The 24,630-nt window shown below is 40.9% G+C and overlaps 1 protein-coding gene across 1 annotated transcript in view; it reads right to left on the minus strand.

The window, feature by feature from the left end:
* Positions 1 to 24,630, minus strand: part of PLEKHG1 (pleckstrin homology domain containing, family G (with RhoGef domain) member 1) — a 155,046-nt gene that overhangs the window by 39,047 nt on the left and 91,369 nt on the right. Inside the window, exons 3-4 of the mRNA XM_012655571.1 lie at positions 17,274 to 17,374; positions 3,854 to 3,923 (exon numbers count right to left, since the gene is read on the minus strand). Coding sequence (XP_012511025.1) covers positions 3,854 to 3,923; positions 17,274 to 17,374 — 171 coding nt within the window. The remainder of the gene's footprint in view (positions 1 to 3,853; positions 3,924 to 17,273; positions 17,375 to 24,630) is intronic.

Genomic DNA, 24,630 nt, shown 5'->3' on the forward strand with positions numbered 1-24,630 from the left:
AAACTTGTGTATCAAACTTGTGTATTACCTGGAGGGCTTGTTAAAATACAGACTGCTGGGTGCTGCCATCGAACTTTCTGATTTAGCAGGTCTAACGTGGGAGCCTGAGAAATTGTATTTCTAACAAGTTCCCAAGTCATGCTGATACTGCAGGTCCAGCGACCACAGTTTGAGAACCACAGTGCTATATACCCTTTTTCCACTGCTCCTCCTACCCCCAAGTAGTATGTAGCCATATCCTTTATTTGCTTTCATTGTTTCATAGTACTCCATTATGTGGATATACTATGGTTTATTCAACCAGATTTTTGCTTTAGGAATGTTTTGGCTGTTTCTAGTGTTTTGCAGTAACAAATATTAACATACCATAAGGAACAGCATCATACTCATTGAATGTTTTTCAGCATATCTGGAATAGATTTCTGAAAGTAGGATTGGTGGGTAAAAGGCTAAATTCAGATGCTAGATACATACAGCCAAATTCCACAGGGCCTATGCCATTTTGTATTAGTGTAGTTGTGAGGGTGCCTGTTTCCCCATGGCCTTGCCAACATTTCAAGCTAGTACCAAATTTCAAGTATAGTACTTCAAAAAATATCTAAATTAGTTGACAACTTTTAAAAGTTGAAAGACATAAATATCTTGATTTCTGGAAAAATATAAGACCCACCAGTCCTGGGCCTGCAGTTTCCCATGGCAATTCCCACTCCTAGGGGACCAGGCCAGCACCTAGATTGCCACAGGCTCCACCTGGGCACCTTTGTGCACGAAGTTCACCTGTTGGCTCCTGACACCAGCCTTGGCTCCATGGATGAGAAAGGCAAAGTCACTTGCCCAAGGTCTTCTAGTAAGTTAGTATCAAGACTGGAGCCTTTCCCTGGTTTGCTCACACTTTCTCAGAGTTTCTTCCTTCTTCTTTCCTGCCTCCTGCTGTATTCAACCTGGGATTGAACACTATCAGGCTGCCTTTGCTTACATTTTGGGACCCATAAGGTCATCTGAAATGCCAAATCAAAAAACAATGGCCTCAGTGAAAATGTGTTTAAATTGCATCGCACAGGTGACCTACACACACAGCCATAATAAGGCCTCAAAACTTCTTTCTGCACAATTGAATTTCTGTGCGTTTTCTGACATCATGGCTCTATTCCTATCTTAAATGAGAGATTTTTGATTTAAATCAACTATTTATCCTTCATATAGAATCAAATGCAGGTTTGAGAAGCTCTGTGGACCTTATGAACAATGGTTTCGCCCCAAAATCAACAGCCCCTAGTTAAATCCTTAAATGCTATTAGTTATTAAACATGTCATGCCAAATCCTTTTTAGAAGTATTTAGGGGAATATGTTATAGAAACATAGAAATTATACAAAAAATAGATATCTCCTTCTAATTATTCGACTCTTTCAAATGGTAATTAGAAATGATGTAGAAATGAGACAATTATGAAAGTGCCAAAATATAGTCAGGGCTCAGTGACAGAGCACACAGGGCTCGCAGACACTTACTGACTAGACAGCCAGAGTAAAGCAACGTGTATGACTTTAGCTTTCTTCTGCCACACAGTCACTCTCTCCCCTCTTTGATTCCCGAGACATTTTCATTGGACACTAAGGGAAAGGCTTAATAAGAAAGCAGCACCTGGGCAAGGTGAGCTTCACTTGAATTCACTCGAATAATATGGAATATCCAATATCAGCACTTTCTCGAGGGTAATTTCTTTTCTTTTCCTCTTTTTTTTTTTTTTAGCTCAGCAATCCCAAATCCTAATGGAGGGTAATTTCAATAAGTTGGTGAGGTGTGTGCACGCGTGCTCACTTGCTGGGCCCTGAAAGGAGAAAGGCAGCCGCAGGCAGAGGGCCAAGCAGCGGGGGGAGGCAGCTAAGGGGAGGTTGAGGCTCTGAAGACAAATCCCGTCTCTCTCCTAAACGTTGCCCAGGGTCAGCCCTGCTGGATGAGTCAAGATGAGGGATGGACGTGAGGGTGGAGGTGAAGGCAGCGAAACAAAGCGAGCTGTTCCTGGTGTTCCCAGAGTCCTAAGGGCGGACAAATGTTCACCGGAAGAAGGCTGAGCCTGCCAGGTAGAGAACTTTAATTTCTGTCTAGCAAGAGAACTCCTTATTCTTCTTCTGGGAGCCATCAGGTAAAAAGTGTATTCTCCTTCTGTCAGCAAGGACTTCTGTAACCCATACATACCACAGACGCGGGCAAGGTCAAAGATGAATCTGGGTAAGCCCCAGCGATTCAGATAAAAGCAGAAGTCAACCGCCGGCTTCACCTCTTTCATTAACGGCCTCCCAATTAAAGCAATTTTCCATTCCTCCCCAGCACTGAGCGGCTGGTTGTGCTTCAGAAAACGTAACATCTTCTAAATTTCAGGGTGCCGAGTGAAAAGCCGGTTATGCCGGAATCAAGAGCGCTCTCACAATTTCCTGCTTCCACGTGAACGTGTGGAGTGCTGAAGTCAGTCTTCTAATTAAACTTGGCAATATTACAATGAGAAATAAGATTTGGGAGCTGGCAACATGGCACATAAACAAACTTTTATGTGAATAATTAAGTGAGAGCTAAGCATATGCTGGAACATCTTTAATCAACTTGTGATTACAGTTACCAGTAAAAGCCCAAACGTTTCCGAAAGCTTTTATGTTGTTTATGTGCTGTGGTTATTTTAACATATCTTCTTTGATATGCTCGGTGTATCTTTTTACGCATTTCTCCTTCTTTCATTTTCCTTCTCTTTTTGCAAATTTCTGCCCAATTATGACACAGGCAACTTGTGAGAAGGACTGTATGTGTAAGCATGTGTGCATAAACATTTTACATGTGAACATACACAGTCAGGAGAGTTTTATATATAAGCCCACTGATTGCCTTTAAGGAACTTCATGCCGATAAAACCCAGGGTGTTATGTTTGGATTCACAGCCACCCAGATGGAGCTGCAGCCGTCAGAAATGGCCTTGTGGAACAGTCCGAAGCCAGGTCAGACTGAGATGACACCTCCCAGGTCACACTAGACTCTGGGGCTCTAAATGAGGTGCTAATTCTCGGTTGGTCCCAAAGCACCATCATGAACTTTGCTTAAACCTTTGTACATTTTAAACTATTAATATAACTGCAGAAACCACATGAAGGTTTGCTGCAAAACAACTTCTTTTAGAGGTTTTCCAAACAAAAGCTGTTGAATTTTTAGGAGAATTTAAACAAGATAGGATTCCACATATGCTAGGTAGCATGTTGAGAAAGTAATGCAGGAAAGGCTCTCCTGGTATGTTTCCAAACTCCATCTCCTATTTGTGTCCAGAGTGTGAGCTCACTGTTGTGTAAGTTTTAAAAGTCAAATCCTTTCCTTGCATTTCTCTAAACCATCAATGTGGCTCAAGAAAATTATAGGAAAATGGACTGAATTTTTAACACATAGGATAATAATTCTGCTTCTCTTTATCCCCCAAAAGATAATCATAGAGACCAGGTGAGTGCCACATATATTATATATAAAACATCTAGATTCTACTGGAATTTTATTAGTAGCTTAGTGGTATTTTATATGTATTCATTTTTCTACCATTCTTCTACTCTGGACTTCCTCTCTCAAGCTTAGTTTTTCCTAGGAAAGAGTAACATTATTTAGTTACTATACAAGTTCTAGGAGAGCTACTACATCAGCATTTCCTTCTCCCCAGTAATAGTGTATTTTTTTCCTTGTTGTTGAAAAAACCAAATAAAAAAACAGAGATTAGTGGCTACCTTCATCCAATATGGAACAAACTAGTCATTCTAACTTTAAAATAAAAATAATCTGTACTCTGTATCCGTCTTGGTTGGCCCAGATTAATGAACCCTGCTTACCTTGGACACAAAACATTCTGCTATGGCCACAGGATCATTTTCACAGTTTTCCAAGTCTTGCAGAAGTTCACTAATAATAAAAAAAAATAATAGGAAGTATTAGATTGTAGTTTCCTGGTTGAAGATATTTTATATAACTTAAAAGTTTAAACATTTCTATGGCATTTACAAGAAATCATATGATTGGATGAGGACCTACTGCCATTGTATCCAAGGCTAAGATAAGGGACTTGCTCCAGGTGGAGCAGAAATTTATACACAGGTTGGACCTGTAACTCTCCCACCAGAGATAAGCTTTGCCTAACATGTAAGTTTTCTAGATGTTTGTTATTGTCTGCACAAATGCTCATGCACACTAATTCATTTGTCAAATAGCACCTAGGTACCAGGTACAGTGCAAAGTATTAAGAACATATCAGTTAGCAAAAAGATATGGTCTTATGGATCTCAATCCATTGGAAAAGTCAGATAATTCAATGAAAAATTACACTAACAAATATAAAATTATAAACAGAGATAGTGCTTTAAAGGATGATATGCTAGGGAAGAAAATATATTTCTTCAAATGTAAATCTAGGCTGGGCATGGTGGCTCATGCCTGTAATCCTAGTACTTTGGGAGGCCAAGGTGGGAGGATTGCTTGATGCCAGGTGCGTGAGACCAGCCTGAGAAACATAGTGAGACCTCATCTCTACAAAAATTAAATTAGCTGAGCATGGTGGCACACACCTGTAGCCCCAGCTACTTGGGAGGATGAGGCAGGAGGATCACTTAAGCCCAGGCATTTGAGGTTGCAGTGAGTTATGATGATGCCACTGCACTCTAGCCTGGGCAACAGAGTGAGACACCGTCTCAAAAACAAACAAAAAACAAATGTAAATCTATATTTTTTTAATGGCAGTATCATTATTTTAAGTAACAGCATAATATTTCATTGTGTGGATGTACCATAATTAATTTAACTAATCTCCCACCCTTGGATGTAATTCTATAATTGACAGGTCAAAGGACATTCTCAGTATAAGTGTTAACACATTTCTTAATTGCATTCCATATAAGTTGCATTAATATATATTTTAATATGTTAAGTGTTTATTTTAATTATCTATATATTACATATCTAATAAAAAGTTAAATAGTCCTACAAGAAAGTTTCTTGCTTTCTGTTTGTCATTCTTGACTGGCATGCCCAGAAGCATTTTTGACTCTTTAGCTGTTTCTGCTGTAAGCAGATCCATGTTTCTAAGCATGCTGACAATATCTAGACCTGAAAAATAACAACACATTATTTACTTCTTAATTTCTTTAACCTTCCCTTCCTGCCATCTTCTCGAATAGTTCTATTATGCAATTTGATTAAGATGTCTGAACTTACATCTTTAAAACTATGTAAATATTATTCCTATTTAAGTTTTGGAGTATACAATAATTTTTTTTCCTTTCCTGTAGAACTGTGTTTTCCCTGCAGTTAAAATTGTCTTTTTGCTTTGTTTTCAAAGCAAACACCACTAATATATTCTCAAACTGTATGCCAGAAGTAAGGATCTTGTCTCATTGTGTTCAAACACCAGGCATCCTATTGAATACACATCTTTCTTGGTGACCTCTGTCCTCTGTGCCAACCCGGGCTGCTCTTCAGGCCTGCTGGGTTCTCTCTTCAACACCTTCCTGATGATGGCCTTCGCTAATCCCCTGTGCTGGATGCCTTGCTTCTTAGCTACCATTTCTGACGTATTCCCTCCTTTTGGAGATTACAGCATCCACTAGTAGCTTTCTGAGTAAGGGTAATAGGAGGCAACTTTTCTTTTTCCCGTTTCAAAATATTCTCCCTTCACACTTGGCTGATAATGTCTGTGGCTATAGAATTCTTGGTTGGAAGTCATTTTCTCTGAGTATTTAGGGAACTATCTATTGTCTTAAAAATTCCAATGCTGCTATTGGGATTCCAGTATCATTCAGATCCCTGGTCCAGGTTCCATGCAACTTTTTTTGTTGTTGCTAAATTCTGGAAACTGTTTTCTCTTTGTTAACAGAATTATGAAATTTTGTGATGGTAGGCTTTGGGATGGGTCTTTTTTCATGTGCTGAGCCAATCTGAAAATTTGGGAAATGACCTTGAGCAGTGGTTTTCCAAGTATGGTTCAGTGACCCCTGGGGTTACTGAGACCCCTTCAAGAGGTCCTTGATGTCACTGTTTCATAAACATACTCAGACATTATTGGATTTTTTACTTTCTCTCGTGAGCAGAGTGAACTTTTCCAGAGGCTACATGATGTGTGATATCACAACAGATGGAAAGTAAAAGCAGATATGAGAATTCAGCTGTCTTCTGGCAAGTCAGACAGTAAAGAGATCTGTAAAAATGTAAGACAATTCCAAAACAAATGTAATGACAAAAGTAGTGAAATTATTTTTCTAGAAATATGTAGGTTAATTTTTATTTTTTTAAATTGTATTTACTTAGAAGCATTCAAAATGTCAATAAAACAGCTGCAACTTTTTGCTTTTGCAATTAGAATGGTATTCAGTTAATGGAACAATTATTTTGTATAAGCCACATCAGAGACAACCGAAGATAATGAAGAAACTACCATCCCCACATATAACTAATTTGTGCTGTGCAGCAACAAGAACCTGCTTTACGTTTCCAAGCCAATTTACAACCCTGGCACTGTGCCAGGCAAGGTTATCGGCTATTGAAATTGCCACCAGGACAGGGCTATCACAAGACATGTTCGGTGTGTTAATTACACAAAAAAAAGACACTGTACAGTTTAAAAACAAATCTTACACAGCCTTACATTTCAATTTCTTTAAAAGGAGTTGTGTACAGGAGGGTCAATTGCTTTATAGAGAAGAAAAAAAACTGCACTAGAACCAATTTATGCCATTATCTTCTTCAGCATCCTCCTCCTCTTCATCTTCCTCTTATTCCTTGTCTTGCTGTTTTTCAGCCTTGACGACTCCCTTTTTTGCTGCCTCAGGCTTTCCTTTAGCTCGGTGTGCAGTGACATCCTTTTTGCAGTTTCCTTCAGCTTCACAGCCTTCTCGTCACCTGCAGCAGTGTCACGCCACCTCTCTCGGTTCCTTTGCAACATCACCAATGCATGGACCGGGGCGTTCTCCTTGTATTTTTGGGCGATACTCAGAACAGAATAAGAGAAGGCTGGAGGAGGCCTCTTGGGTGCGTTGGGATCCTTGACCTTGCTTTCTGTTTCCCCATAGGTTTTTTTTCTCTTTCCTAACAGGCCTTGTCAGCCTTTGCCATGTCTTCAAATTTTCCTTTCTCTTTAGCAGACACGATCTTCACCTCTCTGAGCACTTCTTACAAATCTGAGAAGTTGACGGAAGCATCTGGGTGCTTCCTCTTGTGTTCCTCCTGACTAGTTTGCACAAAAACGGAGTATGACATTTTGCCTCTAGTATTATCAGGATCTCCTTTGCCCGCGTTCAGTTATTTTTCCTCAGTGAGGCCCAGAGTCACTCAGGGCCCGTCGGGCTCTACTTGCCGGGTGCTGTCTCTATGGAGCTTGATGTACTGCAATGGCTGCTCTTTGGGTCCTTAGTCATTTTTAAGCATGCAAGAGATCCTGGACCAGAACACGTAAGGATCTTTGTTCCTGAATTACGTCTTTTCTCCTCTCCACTGTCATAGCTCCTCTTAGTCACCTTGTGGATGTCTGCTTCCGATACTCTCATTTTCCTCATTCTTCCTTGTTTTCCATCTTCTCATTGGTCGCCCTGTTTTTTGGGAGACTTCAACTTTTTCTTTATCCCTTTTATTAAATTTTTTCATTTCTACCATCAGATTTTTTATTTCAAAGTTTTTAAAAAACATGCTTTTTGGACATTTCTTGCTTGTGTTTCTGTTCTTACGTCATGAGTGTAAAATCTTCTCTTCAAAAATAGGATGATGATGATTTTGTACTTTTCTTCCATGTTCCTTGTTTCCTGCTGAGCTCCCTTTCCCTGCTTAACCATTTTGGCTTCTGTCATTCATGTTAGAGCCTGCTTCAAAGTCTGGGGATCTTCATTTGTTCTTTCACATTTGACAGTGAGACACCACCGTGCTCATCATAAACTCCAAGCGAGGATGGGGTTTATCGAATGGTGCTCCTCACTCCCAGACAGAGGTTGTTAAACTTCTTGGTGTCAGGATCTGTTCACACTCTTAAAAATTCTTTATGTAGATTATATCTATCTAGATTACCTGTATTAGAAGTTAAAACTAAATAATTAAATTATCAACTTAATAAATCCAATACATGTTAATATAAATAACTTTTATTGAAAAACAATTAGGTTTTATAAAACAAGAACATAGAAGAGGAGGAGGATTGTTTTACATTTTTGTAAAACAAAACCTAACCCTAACCCAACTCTTTAATCTCTAAATGGATTCTCTTATCCTGCGGCTGCACCCAATGTATTATGATCTGTTGTTCTGGTTGACGTACATAGGCTATGGCACTGAAAAGGGAGAGTGTTTTAAGAGTCTTTTCAGATACTCATGGACATCCTTCTTTGACAATACACTGAAACTCAGCAAATGGTACTGTGTTAAAGACTTGTTGGAGTCTGAAACTACATCAGTGCACTACACAGTTACTTTAAAATCCACTGGTCTATCTTGCATGTTGAAAGGATCTTTTAAAACCGTCCCAATTTCAAACGTCCTTCCCAGTATTCTTATAAAAACATCTCCTCTGTGAGGTTATTTTTAGTTTGGAAAATATAGTTGTGATATTTGTATCATTATCTTTTACAGAAAGATAGGTGTGATTCAATTGTGACCTGAATATTGGATAAAATAAGAGAAAAAAGTCTAAGAAAAAGAATAGCCAAAGAAATAATATTTTTATGCCAGTGTGTTCTGTTACTGGAGGATGAGGGCTCTGCATGTAGGTATTACATCTGGGTCTTTCAATATAAATCCTCTTTCTGAGCAGAAAAGTTTTTGAGCAGACTCCATCATGTTATTTCTCATAGCTTAATAGAAATACTCCTTGACATATAAAAAAATGCTCAACATCTCTAATCATTAGAGAAATGCAATTAAAACCACAATGAGGTATCACCTAACCCCAGTGAGATTGGCCTCTACCAAAAAAACACAAAACAACAAATGTTGGCGAGGATGTGGAGAGACAGGAACACTTCTACACTGCTGGTGGGACTGTAAGTTAGTGCAGCCTCTGTGGAAAAGAATTTGGAGATACATCAGAGAGCTAAAAATAGAAATACCATTCGATCCAGCAATAGCACTATTAGGCATCTACCCAAAAGAGCACAAAACATTCTACGATAAGGACATCTGCACCCGAATGTTTATGGCAGCACAATTCACTATTGCAAGAATGTGGAAACAACCCAAGTGCCCGTCAATCCATGAGTGGATTATCAAAATTTGGTATATGTTCACAATGGAATATTACTCAATCATAAGAAATGACAGTGATCTAGCACCTCTTACATTTTCCTGGATTAAACTTAAGCCCATTATCCAAAGTGGAGCACCACAAGAGCAGCAGAACGGGACCCATTTGTACTCACCATCAAATTGGTATTAACTAATCAACACATAAATGCACATATCAGAACAACATCTATTGGATGCTGGGGAAGGGGGAGGGCGGTGGGAGGAGGGGGGAAGAGGGAGGAGGGGAGGGGTATTTGTATACACAAGGAGGGCAATGCACACTACCTGAAGGATGGACATATTTGAAACACGGACTTCGGTGGGGGGGGAACCAAGGGCAACACACGTAACCTAAACATCTGTACACCCATAATTTGCTGAAATAAAAAAAAAAAAAAAAAGAAAGAAATACTCCTTGACAATATTTAACTCCTTATCTTCTAAATTTATGCTCATCGTGCTCCCTCCAAGCTTTAATTTCATCTCCAGAGTAGACTTGCTGGTAGGTGGAAGTGTCTTGAGGGACCCACCCAGGCTCCAGGTGTGCCTCACCTGTAAATGAATGACTGGTATTCATTGCTCAAGAGCAACAGAGCTGGGAGGGAACCCAGACACCTTCCGTTCCAACCCCTAATTTTCAGGTGATGAATATATTGCTCATAAAAGGAGGTAGCTTACATTAGGCCATGCAGATCATAATTAATGGCCACAGCTGTGGTTAGAATCAGGGCTCTCGAATCCCTGCCCTTCGCTCTATTAGAAACACATCTATTGAGAGATTTGTTTCCTGATCGGCTCAAGAAAGCTGAGGGCCAGACTCGTACCATGGCATCTTCAACATAGTACTGCCCACCTGGGAGGTCTTGTTTGAGTTACCTGGTTGACTTTCCTTTGCAACCCCTTTCTAAAATGGGATTAACACAGTAAAAAATGGGAACACTGAAGAGAACAATGGGATTTCTCTCATGCTCTTGCCATAGGGGCTGTCATCCCAGTGAAGCTGTCCTGCCCACCTTGTTTGCTTGCCCTTCAACAAGCGATTGCTGAAGGACTTCCATGTCAGGCATGGTTAAAGGCTGTGAGGTTATAGGAGTAAAGACGACGGACAAAAGCTCTTTCCTGTGCACTTATGTTCTGATCATGGGCAACAAGTGTTAATAAGTGAGGGAAAAGACAACATCACATTGTACTACATGATATGAAGGAAATCGAGAGGGCAGGGTGACAGCACCTGAGGTGGGGCAGGGGAAAGAGTGGGACAGTCAGGGAAAGTTCTCTGAGGAGGTGATATTTGAGTGCAGGAAGCCTTGGAAGAGAATGTCCCTGAAGAAATGGGGTTGCAAGTCCAGGACAGAATGAGCTTGGTGTGTGCTTGTTTGAAGTATACAAAGGAAGCCGTTGTGGCTGAAGTTTGGTGAGCAGAATGTGGGGGATGTAGGAAGACCACCACCAGCTACAAAAGTGAAGTACCGTGGGAGGACGGTGAGGGCCTGGAACACACTGCATCAGCCACTGAGAATACTCTGTAAATACCAGAAATGGGATCGTCCCTCTAAAGTGCCCGCCCGACAGGGTGGAGACTACAGACTTCTCATTGCATCCGTGTGACTAACGTGCACCCACACGTGTACACCAGGGAGAAACAACCCATGATTGTGTTTTGTACTCAAAGCTAAAAGTAGATTAGAGTCATCTTGCCTTCAGGATTTGGGTATTTTCTCTTTTCCTTGAATAATTATTTTAAATATTTCTTCCTTTTTTTGAGTAAAACTATGAAAAAAATTATGAAATTTCCTACTTGAGCTCAGGTCCCTGGTTTGGGTGGGCAATTAGAGGAGACACTTTTCTCTCTTACAGAGCATACTCTGTGTGAAAAGTCCCTGACCACTGATGTGAACTTGACAGCAGGAACTGTATTATGACCTTGAATATTCTCTTGCTTTACACGGTGAGAGATTCAGGGATGCGTCTCTCCTCTTCCAGCTGACAGCAGACTCTAGGCAGCACTTGCCTCTCCCACTTTCTAACTAGGTCAACTGCATCCACAGAGACACATGCGCATGTGGGAACAGAAAATGCTCCGTTAATTTCACTAATACATTAGCACTGGCCTGGAAAAGTCCACTTGAAAAAAATCTGTGGGTAAAAATATTTCTCCCATTATGCATAAGTCAGACATTTTGGTGGTATAAAAATACACTAAAAAAGAAAACTGTTCCACCTTCCTTTGTCTTGTTGCTGTAGGTATGCCGTGATTCACTCACATTTCAAGGGGAAAAGAAAGCATGGCCCAAAGAATTTGTTTTGTTTTCAGACTTATATTATTTGCTCTGAAAAGTTTTCTCTAGTCCTTCAGACAAAATTAACACATTTTGGAGCATTCTCAAAGCATTCTGATCCTTCCTTGATTACATGACTTGTTGCTTCTGTTGTACATGGTGTCATTCATCTTTATGCCGTTAGACCTTACCCAGTGTTTCATACACAGTAATGACTCAACACAGGTATATTGAATAAAGAAAAGAATTGAAGGAAAAAGGAAATTTTTACTCTGATCTTTTGAGGAAGGGAGAGAGCTTGGATGATTTTAATCTGCTAAACAACAATTTAAAAGCAGACATTCAATATGGAGGAACAGTGTTTATTTTCTCACTCTTCATTCTTAAAGAAATATTCAACTTGCAGTTTAGGTAACTTTTCTCTATTCCAAGAGAGGGATATTTTATTTTTAAAAAGTTGACATTTCTTCTTTTGTTGGCAGTAAAAAAAAAAAAACAAAACATTTTGGGATTTTAGGGGGCTGGTTCAAATCAACTAACCCAGTTTTTCTTGATTATTTGGAGATTTATTCCAGACACAAAACCAGAGACTTAAATTTCAAGGCTATCATAGAGATTATAAGAGAAAGAAATAATTGGCTATCAAAAATAAAATTCAATATTCGTAATTTTCACAATAAAATCTTAGCAAAATAGGAACAAGTATATATCTAAATCCTAGCAAATGTCATACTTAATGGTAAAATATTCTCGTTAATGTTGGAAAGAAGATAAGGATGCCAACATCAAAACAATATTGCATACGAAGACTTAACCAAAGTAATAAGACAAGAAAAAGACATAAAGGGTAGAAGAACTGTAAAAAAAAGATAAAAAAGAAATTCGCATTTACAGACAATATCATTGCCTACATAGAAATCCAAGAGAATACACCACTATTAATTAGAACTAGTGGGAAAGCTTAGTGCGATACAACATAAAAAATCAAAAGCATTCCTAGATGAGAATAATAGCTAATTAAAAAAATAGTAAAAAAAAAAGTTCTAGTCAAAATAACATCAAAAGCTATAAGGTATCTAGGAGTAAAGTTTTAAAAGTTATATGTATGAATGTGATGGAGAAATTATAAAACATTATTAAAGGACATTTAAAAAGGTTTTATTGAAGAGATACATAGTTATGGATGACAGTATTGTAAACATGTCAATTCTAATGAAATTAATCTATAAAATTATTGCAATTACAATAAAAATCCCAACAGAGTGCTTCAAGGAACTTAACCAATTAAAAAAAAGTCATTTGACAATGCAGAGTCGAGAAAAGCTAAGTCAGTGTTGAAGAAGAGCAACATGACCTTATGAAAACCAAGACAGTGTAGTATAGGGGAAGGATGGATAAATAACCAATGAAAGAGAACAAAGAGACAAGAAACAGACTCACACATCCATGTAAATGTGACATGCGAGGAACGTGGAACTACAAATCAGTATGGAGAGGATGAACTTTTCAATCAGTGGTGGTGTGACCACTGGCTAGCCATATGAAAATAAGAATTTGGATCTCCTACTGTATATCACACCTCCATCAATGTTAGGTAGATAAAGGACAAATGTGAAAGGCAACATTGTAAGACTTTTGGAAAAAAAACAGAGTGTATTTATGATCTGAAATTAGGAGAACATTTTTAAAACACGAGATCTATATACTATAAAAAGTGCATTTAGTGTAGTCAAACTCAAACTTCTTCTCAAAGAGATAGTAATTAAAACTAAAAGATATGTCTCATACTAGGACATGTTTGCAACTCAGATAATCCACAAAGATCGCCAGCCAGAATTCATCAAGAACTCCTATGTAACAGTAAGAAAAAGAAACATCCTGACAGAAAAATAGGCAATGGATATGAGTCAGAAAATCACAGCAAAAATCTGAGTGGCCAAGAGATGCTCCCCAATGGATATGGCATAGCAGTTACACGAACTAGAGCTATAAATCTCAAAAACAATGTTGAATGAAAGAAATCTGACATCATTTACGCCATGTTTGAAATAAGTGAAAGCATGTTACATGTTTTAAGTAAATACTTACATACACAGTCATGGCAACAAAACCATGCTTGGAATGAAACACCAAGTCTTAGACAGCAGTTGCAATATCGTGGTGTACTAAGCCAGAGCCATTCTGCAATCTCTTCTTAATCCCAAATTCAGTAATGTTGTCTTAGAACCTTGAAATCTGCTGTGATGGGAGTGTTTACACCACAGAAACTGGCAGCCACTCTCAATTCCAGATTCCCCCTCCCCTGTCCCCGTGCCAGAGACCCGGTTTACCAGCACACCAGTATGTCATTCTCACAGAGCAGAATGTGATTGGGAAAGGGTTTACAAATGGCTTCAATGTTATGTATAATATTTTTAAGATTCAAAAAATTTCTAAAGCAAATATGGCACAAAGAAAGGCTTTTGACAGAGTTGGAAGTGGTTCATGGGTATTTAACATGTTATTCTATGCTTTTTTATATTTTGGAAATGTTTCCTGAAAAAAAGAAATCTAGTCAGCTGAATTTTTCAGGCCAGCATAAAACCATTTCTTATTGCCCTCTTTTAGTAATTTAAGTCTTGCCTAGTTGGCCACAATATTATTATATTATGTGGAAAAACTTGGTCCTGAACTAATAGAAACTTTAAAAACTATGTTTTCAAGCCCCAACCATAGATTTGCCAGATAGCCGTATCTTTGAAATCAATTGATGTAAGGTATGTAATAAAGGATTCATAAGCAGCATTGACATAGAAAGTCACATCAACACCCTTGCTTAGCCAAACACAACAACAAATACATCTGAGCTCCAAATTTAGATTCTAGGTTTAAGAGAAAGGAAATAAAAATGGACAAGGACAAAACAGTATAGACAATTCAACTGTAAAACAAGAAGATAGTCTTGAAAACTGGATGGTATTAGAGATTTAACAAAACCAGGTATTCAAAGTGGACTGGATTGGATTTCTAGCTCTATGTCCTGCACAAAGGACTTTCGATTCTGTAAGATTGATTCCTGGTCTATAAAATACACACATATATAATTGCATCGTATCTACTTCACAGCGCTGTTAAGAAGATTAAACGAGATGATGCATTTACAGGGAATACACAATTGTGATCGACACAAGGGACAGGCATGAACACAATCACTTGTAATTGTGTCATTATATCGGCGCCTCGCATATCATCAGGGTACTCACTCACTCTGATTCAGGTTATTTTAAGCATGTCTGACTTTCAGGTTCAATGAACAGCAATAGAAAAGAATAGAGAATCGATTCAGGAATGCAAAGGTCTTCTCAGTCATCTATCTTCCGCAGACTGGGCTGCACTGCAAAGGTCTCTTGCAAACTCTTTCTAATCTTTGTTTAAATAAGATGACACATAAAGATTTAAACTCCAGGGAGTAAAAAACCCCTCCTGAGTAAGCTGCAACTTCATGAACCTGAAAAGCAGGGCTCCACTCTGGCAGGAGGGCGCATGGCTCCATGCCTGGGGTTTGCAGTCAGAGAGGCCCATATGATGCCTATGAAGTGCTAATGCATCTAAAGCTCCATGGCCTCTGGCATGAGTAAGCACTCTATAAATACAATCACCAGCAACTTTCAGCCAAACCACAGAAGACCTGGCCAGGGGCCTCCCAGCATCCAGCCCTCTTGCCTCTTTCTGGGTTGCAGGGCCATTAGAGGGCTCTGGAAGGAAGAAGCCACGCAGTGGCTCACAGGATTTTGTCATCAGCAGCTGCTAAATGGGTGCCTGCTCTAACACCAACACTTTACTAATGAACACGTATAATACATCCGGATTCTCTACTCCAGTTTTTATGGCTTTCTCCATTTTCTTATTTTGGTGTTGATTTTACCTAGACTGCTTCTCAACCATGGCTGCACAAGACAAACGCCCGAGGATCAGAATTTCTGGAGGTAGGCTCTAGCCATCATTTTTTTTAAAAAAGCTTCCCAGGTGATCCCAGTGTGTAGCCCAGGTGGAGAGACACTGATTCAGCATACACAAACCGTTTTTCAAAGTCTACTGAGTGAAACGAAAGAAAAATCCTGTTGTAACACTGGCGTTTTCTACCTCCTAGGCTGTCACAATGAAAAGATGAATTGATTCGACTCAACACGTCTCCCAGAGGCCGGGCTGCGCTGGGTCTTAGGAATTCCAGGTGGCAGAGGAGACGTGGATCCTGCCCTCAGGGAGCTCACACTGACCAACTTTAGTAAGCCAAGAGGAGGAGGATTCAGACTGCATTACAGCTGAGTCACAAAACGACAGGGCATTGGAGAATTTTATGACAGGATTTCGCGCTAACAAAATTAAGACCACCACTGGTTAATATTTTGGTGCCTACCCTGTGCTGGCGCTTAGCTGGCACTTCAGGTGTCTCAGCTCGCTGAAACTTCACGATAACTATACGCAGGGGATTTTACTATTATTTCCATTCTTTCATTCAACAGAAGCGTGAGTGCCTCCTATTGGCCACACATGGAACGGTAACAGAACAGCTCTCTGTCCATGCACAGTGTTCCATGAGTGAGGTGGGGAACAAAGGAACAATAGACACAATAGAAAAGTCAATCACGGAGCATGTCAGAAATAGACAAGAGGCACGAGGAAAAGAAAGAATAGGGGGAAAGGGGTGTATGTGGTACCTGCGGAGCCTCAGTGGGAAAGTGGGATTTGAGTAGACTTGACGTGAGTTAATTATTTCATTCCTTTTAGAGACTCGCCCAAGGCACATGCAAGGCTTAGCTGGGATGCAAACCCATATATGCTGACACCAGCATCTGTGCTCTTAACCCGCCTACTAACTTGGCTTCCGAGAAGCATCCATATAATAACTTATGTACTTGCTCCCGTGCCTTTCAGTTCCCTGTCGTGTTTGCTATTGTAATTTCCTAGCCTAGAGCCACTGCTACAGTAGATACTTAATGGTTGAATTATTTTTTAAAATTATTAATAACATTAATATGTTACTACAAAGTGTTTGTTGTATGTTACCATGTCCAGCCCACTTCCTAGGCAGAGGAAAACGTATAGAAAATTTGGTGTAGCTGGGGCTGCTGGAGGCTCAGGAAGCATGTATTTTTGGATGTCCTGTTCCTGTCATGGTGTGGAAGAAAGATGTCATTGCCCTGCCAGGACAAATAGGTCTTTTCTCTGAGCCAATAGGATGGAGAGGGAGAGAATATTGAATAATTGTGAGACTCATAAGAAAATAAGGATGCTTCTAGATAGAAAACGTCGCGGCATGATAGCCCACAAAATTTATGAAGCTGGATCAGGGATAACAGATAATGTTTTCTTAGTCTGTATTCATTTGAGAAAAATTTATTATGTTCTATGTGAGAATAATCTTTTGAACTTTTAAGAGACAGGGTCTCACTCTGTCACCTAGCCTGGAGTGCAGTGGCTCGATCATAGCTCACTGCAACCTCAAACTCGCAGGCTCAAGTGATCTTTCACCTCGGCCCCCCGAGTAGCTGGGACTACAGGTGCACACCACCATGCCCAGATAATTTTTAATTTTTTTTTATAAAGATTAGGTCTTGCTATGTTGCCCAGGCTTGTCTCAAACTCCCGGCCTCAAGCGATCCTCCCACCTTGGCCTCCCAAAGCGCTGGGATTACAGGCATGAGTCACTGCACCTGGTCCAATCTTTTGAATATTCACTTACCTGTTGAAGTGGTAGATATCCTGTATGTTTCCAAAAAGGGCTAATCTTTCTTCAGTCCCCAGGGGAAGTTTTGTTTGGTCCCTGATACAGTCAAGGTAATCCTGTGAAATCAATGAGAAGGATGCCTTAAACACTGCTGTTCTTTTACAAGTCGTCTTTAATTATGCAAAATGAATCTTTCATATCTGCTTCAAGTAATTATATTAATGGGCTCATCAACTCTGAGCGTACAGAGTTGCTCTCTTATTAATGAATATAATACTTACCTATTTATAGACAGGGAGTTTTAGTAAAGAGAAAGAATATGGTATACATTAATGTTTCTACTCCCCAAATATATTAGAGCTTCCCTAGATGGATAATAGAAGGACCACAGCCCTGATAACGTCAGAGTTTTGGCATAACAGCATCGTCTGCTGTTTCCTTGAGTGATTTGCATGATAAAAAGATACTCTAAAATTCATATAAAAGAAAACCAGAAATAAAAATTCTCAAATGTGACAGAATCGTTTTAAGTATAACCTTTAACTCAGAAAACTGTGGGTTGTTAAAGTACAGAATCAAATTCTTCCTCAAATACCGATTTATTTTTTTAAAAAGTTTTTAAAAAAATAAGCACATAACTCACTTAGGCCAACAGGCTATGTTAATGAGCCACAAAAAACCCCAAAATTATTTTATGTATTTTAACACAGAACCAGCTCCCACACATACCTAACATGGTTTCAGACCCACAGTGGGTTAAAGTGACGTGGCTAAGAAGCTATTTGAACCGCTGAGAAAGGGGACAGCAGCTTTCCGCCCCTTGTGTGCTAGAGAGTTCATAACTGAGTGTACCCCCTTCCCCCAGCACGGCTTGAAAAAGGACTCTGTAGGAGGCAAGAAGACAATAAAGAAAAAAGTGAAAACAGCTGAAATAACGTAAAATAAAAAATAAATACATCCCCTGCCCTGGGCTGAACAATGCAGCATGGCTGCCTACCAAACGTAACAAGGCGAGCTGCAGCATTTGGAGGAAGTAACCCTGTGAAAAGTCAACCAGACCATGAAAATCCCAGCACCACAGCTGCATTCCAATGTCCAATAGCAAACAAATCGTGTGTAGATGCAACTAGTGAAAAGAGAAGCTGAAATTTAAGAACCATCAGATAATTGTTTCTTACACATTTTAATAACCCACTTTCATACTCTCAGGCTCTTTATGTTCCCCCGGTGAAAAATAGGCAGGGCTTCCTCAGTTACTTTCTCAAGTAGCACATTTCACAGTTTGCATCAAGTAAGTTTTCATTCTGGTTCTTTCATACTGAAATCATTGTCACGTATGAACCAATGTGTGTAATTTTTTTTTTTTTTTTTTGAGACAGAGTATTGCTCTTTCACCCAGCTAGAGTGCTGTGGCATTATCATAGCTCACTGCAACCTTCAACTCCTGGGCTCAAGCGATCCTCCTTCCTTAGCCTCCTGAGTAGCTGGGAATACAGGCATGCGCCACCACACCTGGCTAATTTTTCTATTTTTAGTAGAGATGAGGTCTCACTTTTGCTCAGGCTGGTCTCAAACTCCTGAGCTCAAATGATCCTCTTGTCTCGGCCTCCCAGAGTGCTAGGATTACAGGCATGAGCTACCATACCCAGCCCATAAATTGTATTTTTTTTTTTTTTAAACAAGCTTTGTGGTAACAGCTTTCATCTTAAGAAAGTGGTCATCTCAATAAGAAATTAGATTTACAAGGTTTAAGCATAGTTGGCATTAAAAATCCCACAATATCTTGGCCTAATCTTTTAAGTACCTGCATAGGATAGAGAGCTAACACTGAAATAAGAAAAGCTAAAGATAGCCAGAACTGAAGTAATACACTTCCTAAAAAAAAAAAAAAAAAAAAAAAAATGTATTCATCGGTATTTCTGTTAAATTACACATGGTACGCAAGGATGGACTAATGGTCACTCGCGTTGAATTCTTATATTTGATGGTAGCTTAAGACTTTGCCGGACATTTTAAAAGGATACACAGTATACAAAATTAAGAAGGTAAAACAGAAGGATCTGGATGGGCATGATCCGCACCAGCCCAGCAGAGAGAGGCGGGGCAGGGGTGATGGATGCCTGCCACATTCACCTGGCCGGCCTCAGAGGCTCTGCAGTGGGGCTTAAAGAGAGAAGGAACAGTCCTTTTTCTCAGTTCAAGTGCGAAGCTTGCTCCCTTGCAGAAACCCGACACTAAATTCTTCATGTGAGAGAAAGGTTTAGTTAAGGGGCTTAAAGAATTTCATCTGGGGTTAGAGACAAAGAACCATGGCCTGCTTCCAACAAATGATGGCCCACCTCCAACTGAAAGAGTTTCAAAACCCTCGGAGTCTATGGTAGAGAAACTAGATTTTAAAATCTGCTTGTTTTCAGAAATTGTTGAGAAAATAGATTGTTAGGAGTCCAAATTTCTGCAGGCCACTCTAGAAAACAGATCAAAGTCGTATGGCCATAACTTGTTTCCAGCTGATCATAAATAAGTCTTTTTAAATATGATACTTTAACCTTAAACCAGTTAACTGAAAACTACTACTGTAACATGCACTGCATTAGCAGCTGCAATCATCTGTAGCCACAATGAGAGGTTTGAAGTTCAGTGATAATAACAGTTCATTCGGGGCTCAAAATGACAGGGTAAGGATACCAATGAAATTTATTAGAGCCTGTCACGCTGCTTATTAATTTTATTGGCTTGATGTCAGCACCTATGGCTACCCTCCTGTTGACAATGAAGGACCGATTTAAAACTTTTCCACTGAAAACAATTATTCCCCAAGAAGATCAAAGAATTCACTCTACTTTGGGGAGGGAGGGAGCAGAGACACAAAATAGAGCTTTTCACCACTCAAATAATTTTGTATTTTGCAATCTAAAATTTCCCCTAAAGTATTTATTTTCTAATCAGTTTATGTCCTTAAGATTTCTACCATTATGAGATTTGTACATGAATGTCTTCCTCTCATTAACTTATTCCTTGTAATATCCATTAGTGAGTATCTCCAAGTGGAGTCTAACTTGATGCCATGCAAAGTGCAGTATATGGACAGGAGCCAGTCTGCAAACCATTTGCTACTGACCCACCACCAGATAAGAACAGATATTGAAAGTAAGCATGTAGGAACTTTTATAGTAGTTTGACAGAATAACTTAATATCTGCTGAATCTAATAGCAAATTTGTACTTGCATGTTGTATGTCTTATTCTCTTCTGTTTGGTTTTCCTAGTAATTTTTTTTTTTTAATTCTTTACAATATTTTACAAAAGAATCAGTCTGTGACAGATCGTAAGAAAACACACACACTAGTCCTTCACCATAGACAGTTTGAGAGGCCCTGGTCTAGATAACCACCCATCAGGGCTACTGTAGAAAGAACACTGTAGACGGTTCTTTCTAGAAAAAGAACTGAGACGAAGGCAAATTCAGTGCCCTTGGTCGCTTACCTTATTTCTATAAAATGCCCTGAAAGAATTCTCCCTTCTTCCACAGATATCGCATTTAAAATATTTTTAAATTATAACCTATTTAACATAAGATAAACCATAACAAAAAAGAAATAGTTGTTTACAATTATAACATCCATCAATACTTTATATCCTTTCTTCTTTTCACTCTTCTCACAGATAGGCCTATTGTAGAAACAAAACGAAAAAGGTTCTGTTCCTAAATCCTCTTGCTCATATTTCAAAATTCTGCCTAGTGGTTTTAGGGTTCACTCTTTTTGGTCTAGCTTCTGTTGTTAGCACTTTGAAATGCCAAGCCCTTTGATAAGACTCTTTTTGTTTTTGTTTTTGAGGAAGTGTCTTTTTCTGTTTCTCCAATTCCTCCACCTTTTCTAGAGAGTAGTCATCTGTTTATCCAAAAACTTGTCTTCCAAATTTCATGTATTACATTGGGATGCCTCTGAAACTAGAATAACTTAAGTTTGTATATCAATTTACAGTTTAAAAGCACATTCATTCATAGAAATCCTCCTCCCTTTTTATTTTGAGGACCTGAGAATGTGTACCAGTTCTGTTTTACAAGCTAGAAATTTAAAATATGAATAAAACAGGATCCCTTCCCCCGAGGTGCTCCCCATCTACTTGAAAAGCCAAGTGTAAACAAATCAGTACAATACAGTGCTTTGGCCATAGGACTGATGAACACTCAGTACGTAAGGGAGAGAAAGAGGTAAGTCGATCCCAGGGAAGGGGAGCGGCTTTATAGAGGGGGTGAGGGTGGGGCTGAATCTCCAAGGATGACTAGGAGTTTGGACATAGAGAAAGGAGGATAGAGACAGTAAACAAAAGCACAGGGGAGCAGAAAGTCAGGACACTAGGAGTTGGGATGGGCTAGATCTCAGTTCAGCCAGGACCTCAGGGTTGAGGCTGGCCAGAGCAGGGCCCAAGCGTGAGCACGCAGATCCTCCAGGGTGGGGCTGCCCTGTGAGATGGGGCTGCAGTGAGGGACGGGACAGATCATGGGCTTCCAGGCTATGTATGTAGGTGGTGGCAACCACTGAAAGACATGATAAGATCAAAGATCATTCTAGAACCGGAAAAGACAGAATAGGATGGAAGCTGTAACACCACTGGGAGGCCAGTGAGGCCACCAGTGCAGCAGTGCAGGCGAGCACAGACCAAGTCCTAAACCTAAACTGGGTGGAGAGACGTTCAGTGGGGTGTGGAGAGTGAGAGAAAGGCGTGAGTCAGGAGTGACAGGCATGGTGTAGGTGACTGGTGGCTGTGCTGGGTCTCAAAAGGATGGCTGGGGCTTTGCTCACTTTCCACCCCAAGGAGGAAGGTGCTGTTCCCCTCGGTCCCAGCAAGGATACTATATGGTCCACCGTGGTAGGGAGCATGTTAAAAGTCACTGAGTACATGGGACCCTCTGTCTCTTCTTCCACATGGCTGCAGCCCAGAGAGTGCCAAGCTGCTCCCTCTGGGGAGAAGGACCTGCTGCCTTTTCTCCTCTGATTTTCAACCTAGAGCTGGCTCTGGCTGGCCCAGTCTGCAGCCCAGTTGGCAGGGCTGTTCTAGTTCTTTCTGATGGGCTGATTCTCTCTAGACTGGACTTTCTCACACCAAAAAGAATTACTTAAAGAGGCTGGACATGGTGGCCTCACACCTGTAATCCTAGCACTCTGGGAGGCCGAGGCAAGAGGAGCGTTTGAGCTCAGGAGTTCGAGATTAGCCTGAGCAAGAGCAAGACCCCGTCTCTACTAAAAATAGAATGAAATTGGCTGGACAACTAAAACTATATAGAAAAAATTAGCTAGGGCACTCTAGCCCAGGCAACAGAGTGAGACTCTGTCGGGGAGGCAGGGAGGAGGAGGAGGAGGAGGAGGAGAATTACTTAAAGACATCTCTGGGGATCTGTGGTGAAAAGGAGGCAGGCCTGTCTGGCCAACCTAGAGAAGAGGTTTTCACATGCTCAGGCCTGCTCACTTTGCTCCTTTTAGGGTCCAAGCTCTAAGAAGAAATACAGATTTTCTAGCCATTGTCCTCTGCACGAATAGTGCCCTTAGGAGACTGGTTCAGGACCACAGGTCCCCAACCGGATCCCCACTCATTCACTTTCTCTTTCCATTCCTAGGGGAACAGAAGATAGTGGCCTTCTGGGGGTCGCGAGAACACGCTGGCTTTGCACACATTAAGATGGGTGTCCCTAAGGAGGGTTACCAGGACAGGGTCTGCGAGCAGTCTGCTCACAGAGCTCTGTGGGGGGCTGGAAGTGCCCAGCCATGCAGCTGTGGGCTCCAGCTTACGGAGCTCTGACCAGGATGGTGGGGCCACAACATGGTCCCTCGCTCTGGGGCCATGTCAAGCACCTGGCCACAAGAAAGCAGCTTCGGAGTCTCCCAGTGCTAGCAAACTGCAGCCTCGGAGGGGCCAGCCCAGCACCTGCAGGAAGGCACCTCATACAGGGAGTCCCCCATCGCGGGGCACCAAACAGCCCTTGCAAAGAGAGGGTTTAGTCAAGCGATGTCAGAGCCGCACAACCTTTGGTACCATAGCGCTCTGTGGCCAGGCTGGCGGAGGTCGCATCCTCAGCATGGGCGCTGGGGAGGGGTCTTACAGCACAGAGCCAGCCGTGGGCCTCCCACCCCTTCTAGAAAGGATCTCAGGGAAACGTGGGAGATAACGGATCCCCGAGGCCAATGACTAGGGTGCACGGCAGACTGACTTGGAAGTGGGGTAACAGGTGCGCATAAATTCTGAGATGTTTGACCTTAAAGGAAGGAGAGTGGGGAGGGCAGTAACTGGAAGAGATGCAGGAGCGGGCAGGATGGATGGACTGACCATCTGTCCATCTGTCCATGAACAGGTTATAGATTTCGGGAAGGAGGAGGTGGGGGGAGGAATCCCAGAATCGCAGGAGGGGAATAAGTGGGAGGAGACGGGAAGCCCGGTGGAGCCACTGCAGCAGGAGAGGGCCGGGGGTGGCCACATGCACACTGGCAGCTTCATTTTATGTTGCAGAAAACAAACTGCTAGCAAGTCTCAGCATGCAAGTAAAAACACTCCCCCTCCCTCAACCGCCTTTCCTTCCTCCCCCACGTCACTCCTGGAGGCGACTCTGGGTACCCGGTGGAACCTGTGCTCCTGGGCCGCCTTCTGGGCGGATCATTGTATCTGCCAACAGCAAGATTCTGCGTTTGTTCACAATTTCATCTTTTCTACTCAATATATGTAAATACACATCATTCCTATATGTAAAGTTAGTTCTTTCTCATTCTTCATATGGCTGCGCCGAACTTGTTTAATAGCTTTATAATTATTTTAGTTAATGAAGATTTGTTTGTGGGGGGCACATCTTATGTGCCAGGTGCTCTGAAGGGCAAGGGGGCATTCAGAAATGATGAAGATGTGATCCCTGTCCCTCTAGGTGCTCACAAGAGAGCAAGGGAGAAGAACACGAAAAAGAAACAGGTCACACTACAACCATGCAGGTAAGTGCTATAAGAATTATTTACAAAGCACTGTAAGGGCATAGAAGATGAATATATTTTCAAATGAAAAACCCTTTATCTTTCTTCCAAATAAACCACTGAACAGGGCTTATAGTAAAATTTCCTACTGTAAGCAGCAGATGAAGTATCAGAGGTCTAATCTTCAAGTGAATCTCTTTTCTCTTCTTTTTCTACGCACATCCAGGGAAGAGAAGGTGTAGCCAAAGAAACGAGCTGGGTTCTCTGGCCACTCCACCAGTCTGGGAACAAAAGCTCTTACTGTGGGGACTATGTTTTCCCCTACTGTATATAACACAGACCGCACGCCATAGACAACGGTACCGAAAATCCAAAGTATAAGGAACATGACGAGATCTTCTGCCAATATCTTTTGCGGGG

The sequence above is a fragment of the Propithecus coquereli genome, unplaced genomic scaffold (assembly GCF_000956105.1).
Source record: "Propithecus coquereli isolate 6110/MARCELLA unplaced genomic scaffold, Pcoq_1.0 Scaffold48, whole genome shotgun sequence".
Classification (NCBI taxonomy): domain Eukaryota; kingdom Metazoa; phylum Chordata; class Mammalia; order Primates; family Indriidae; genus Propithecus; species Propithecus coquereli.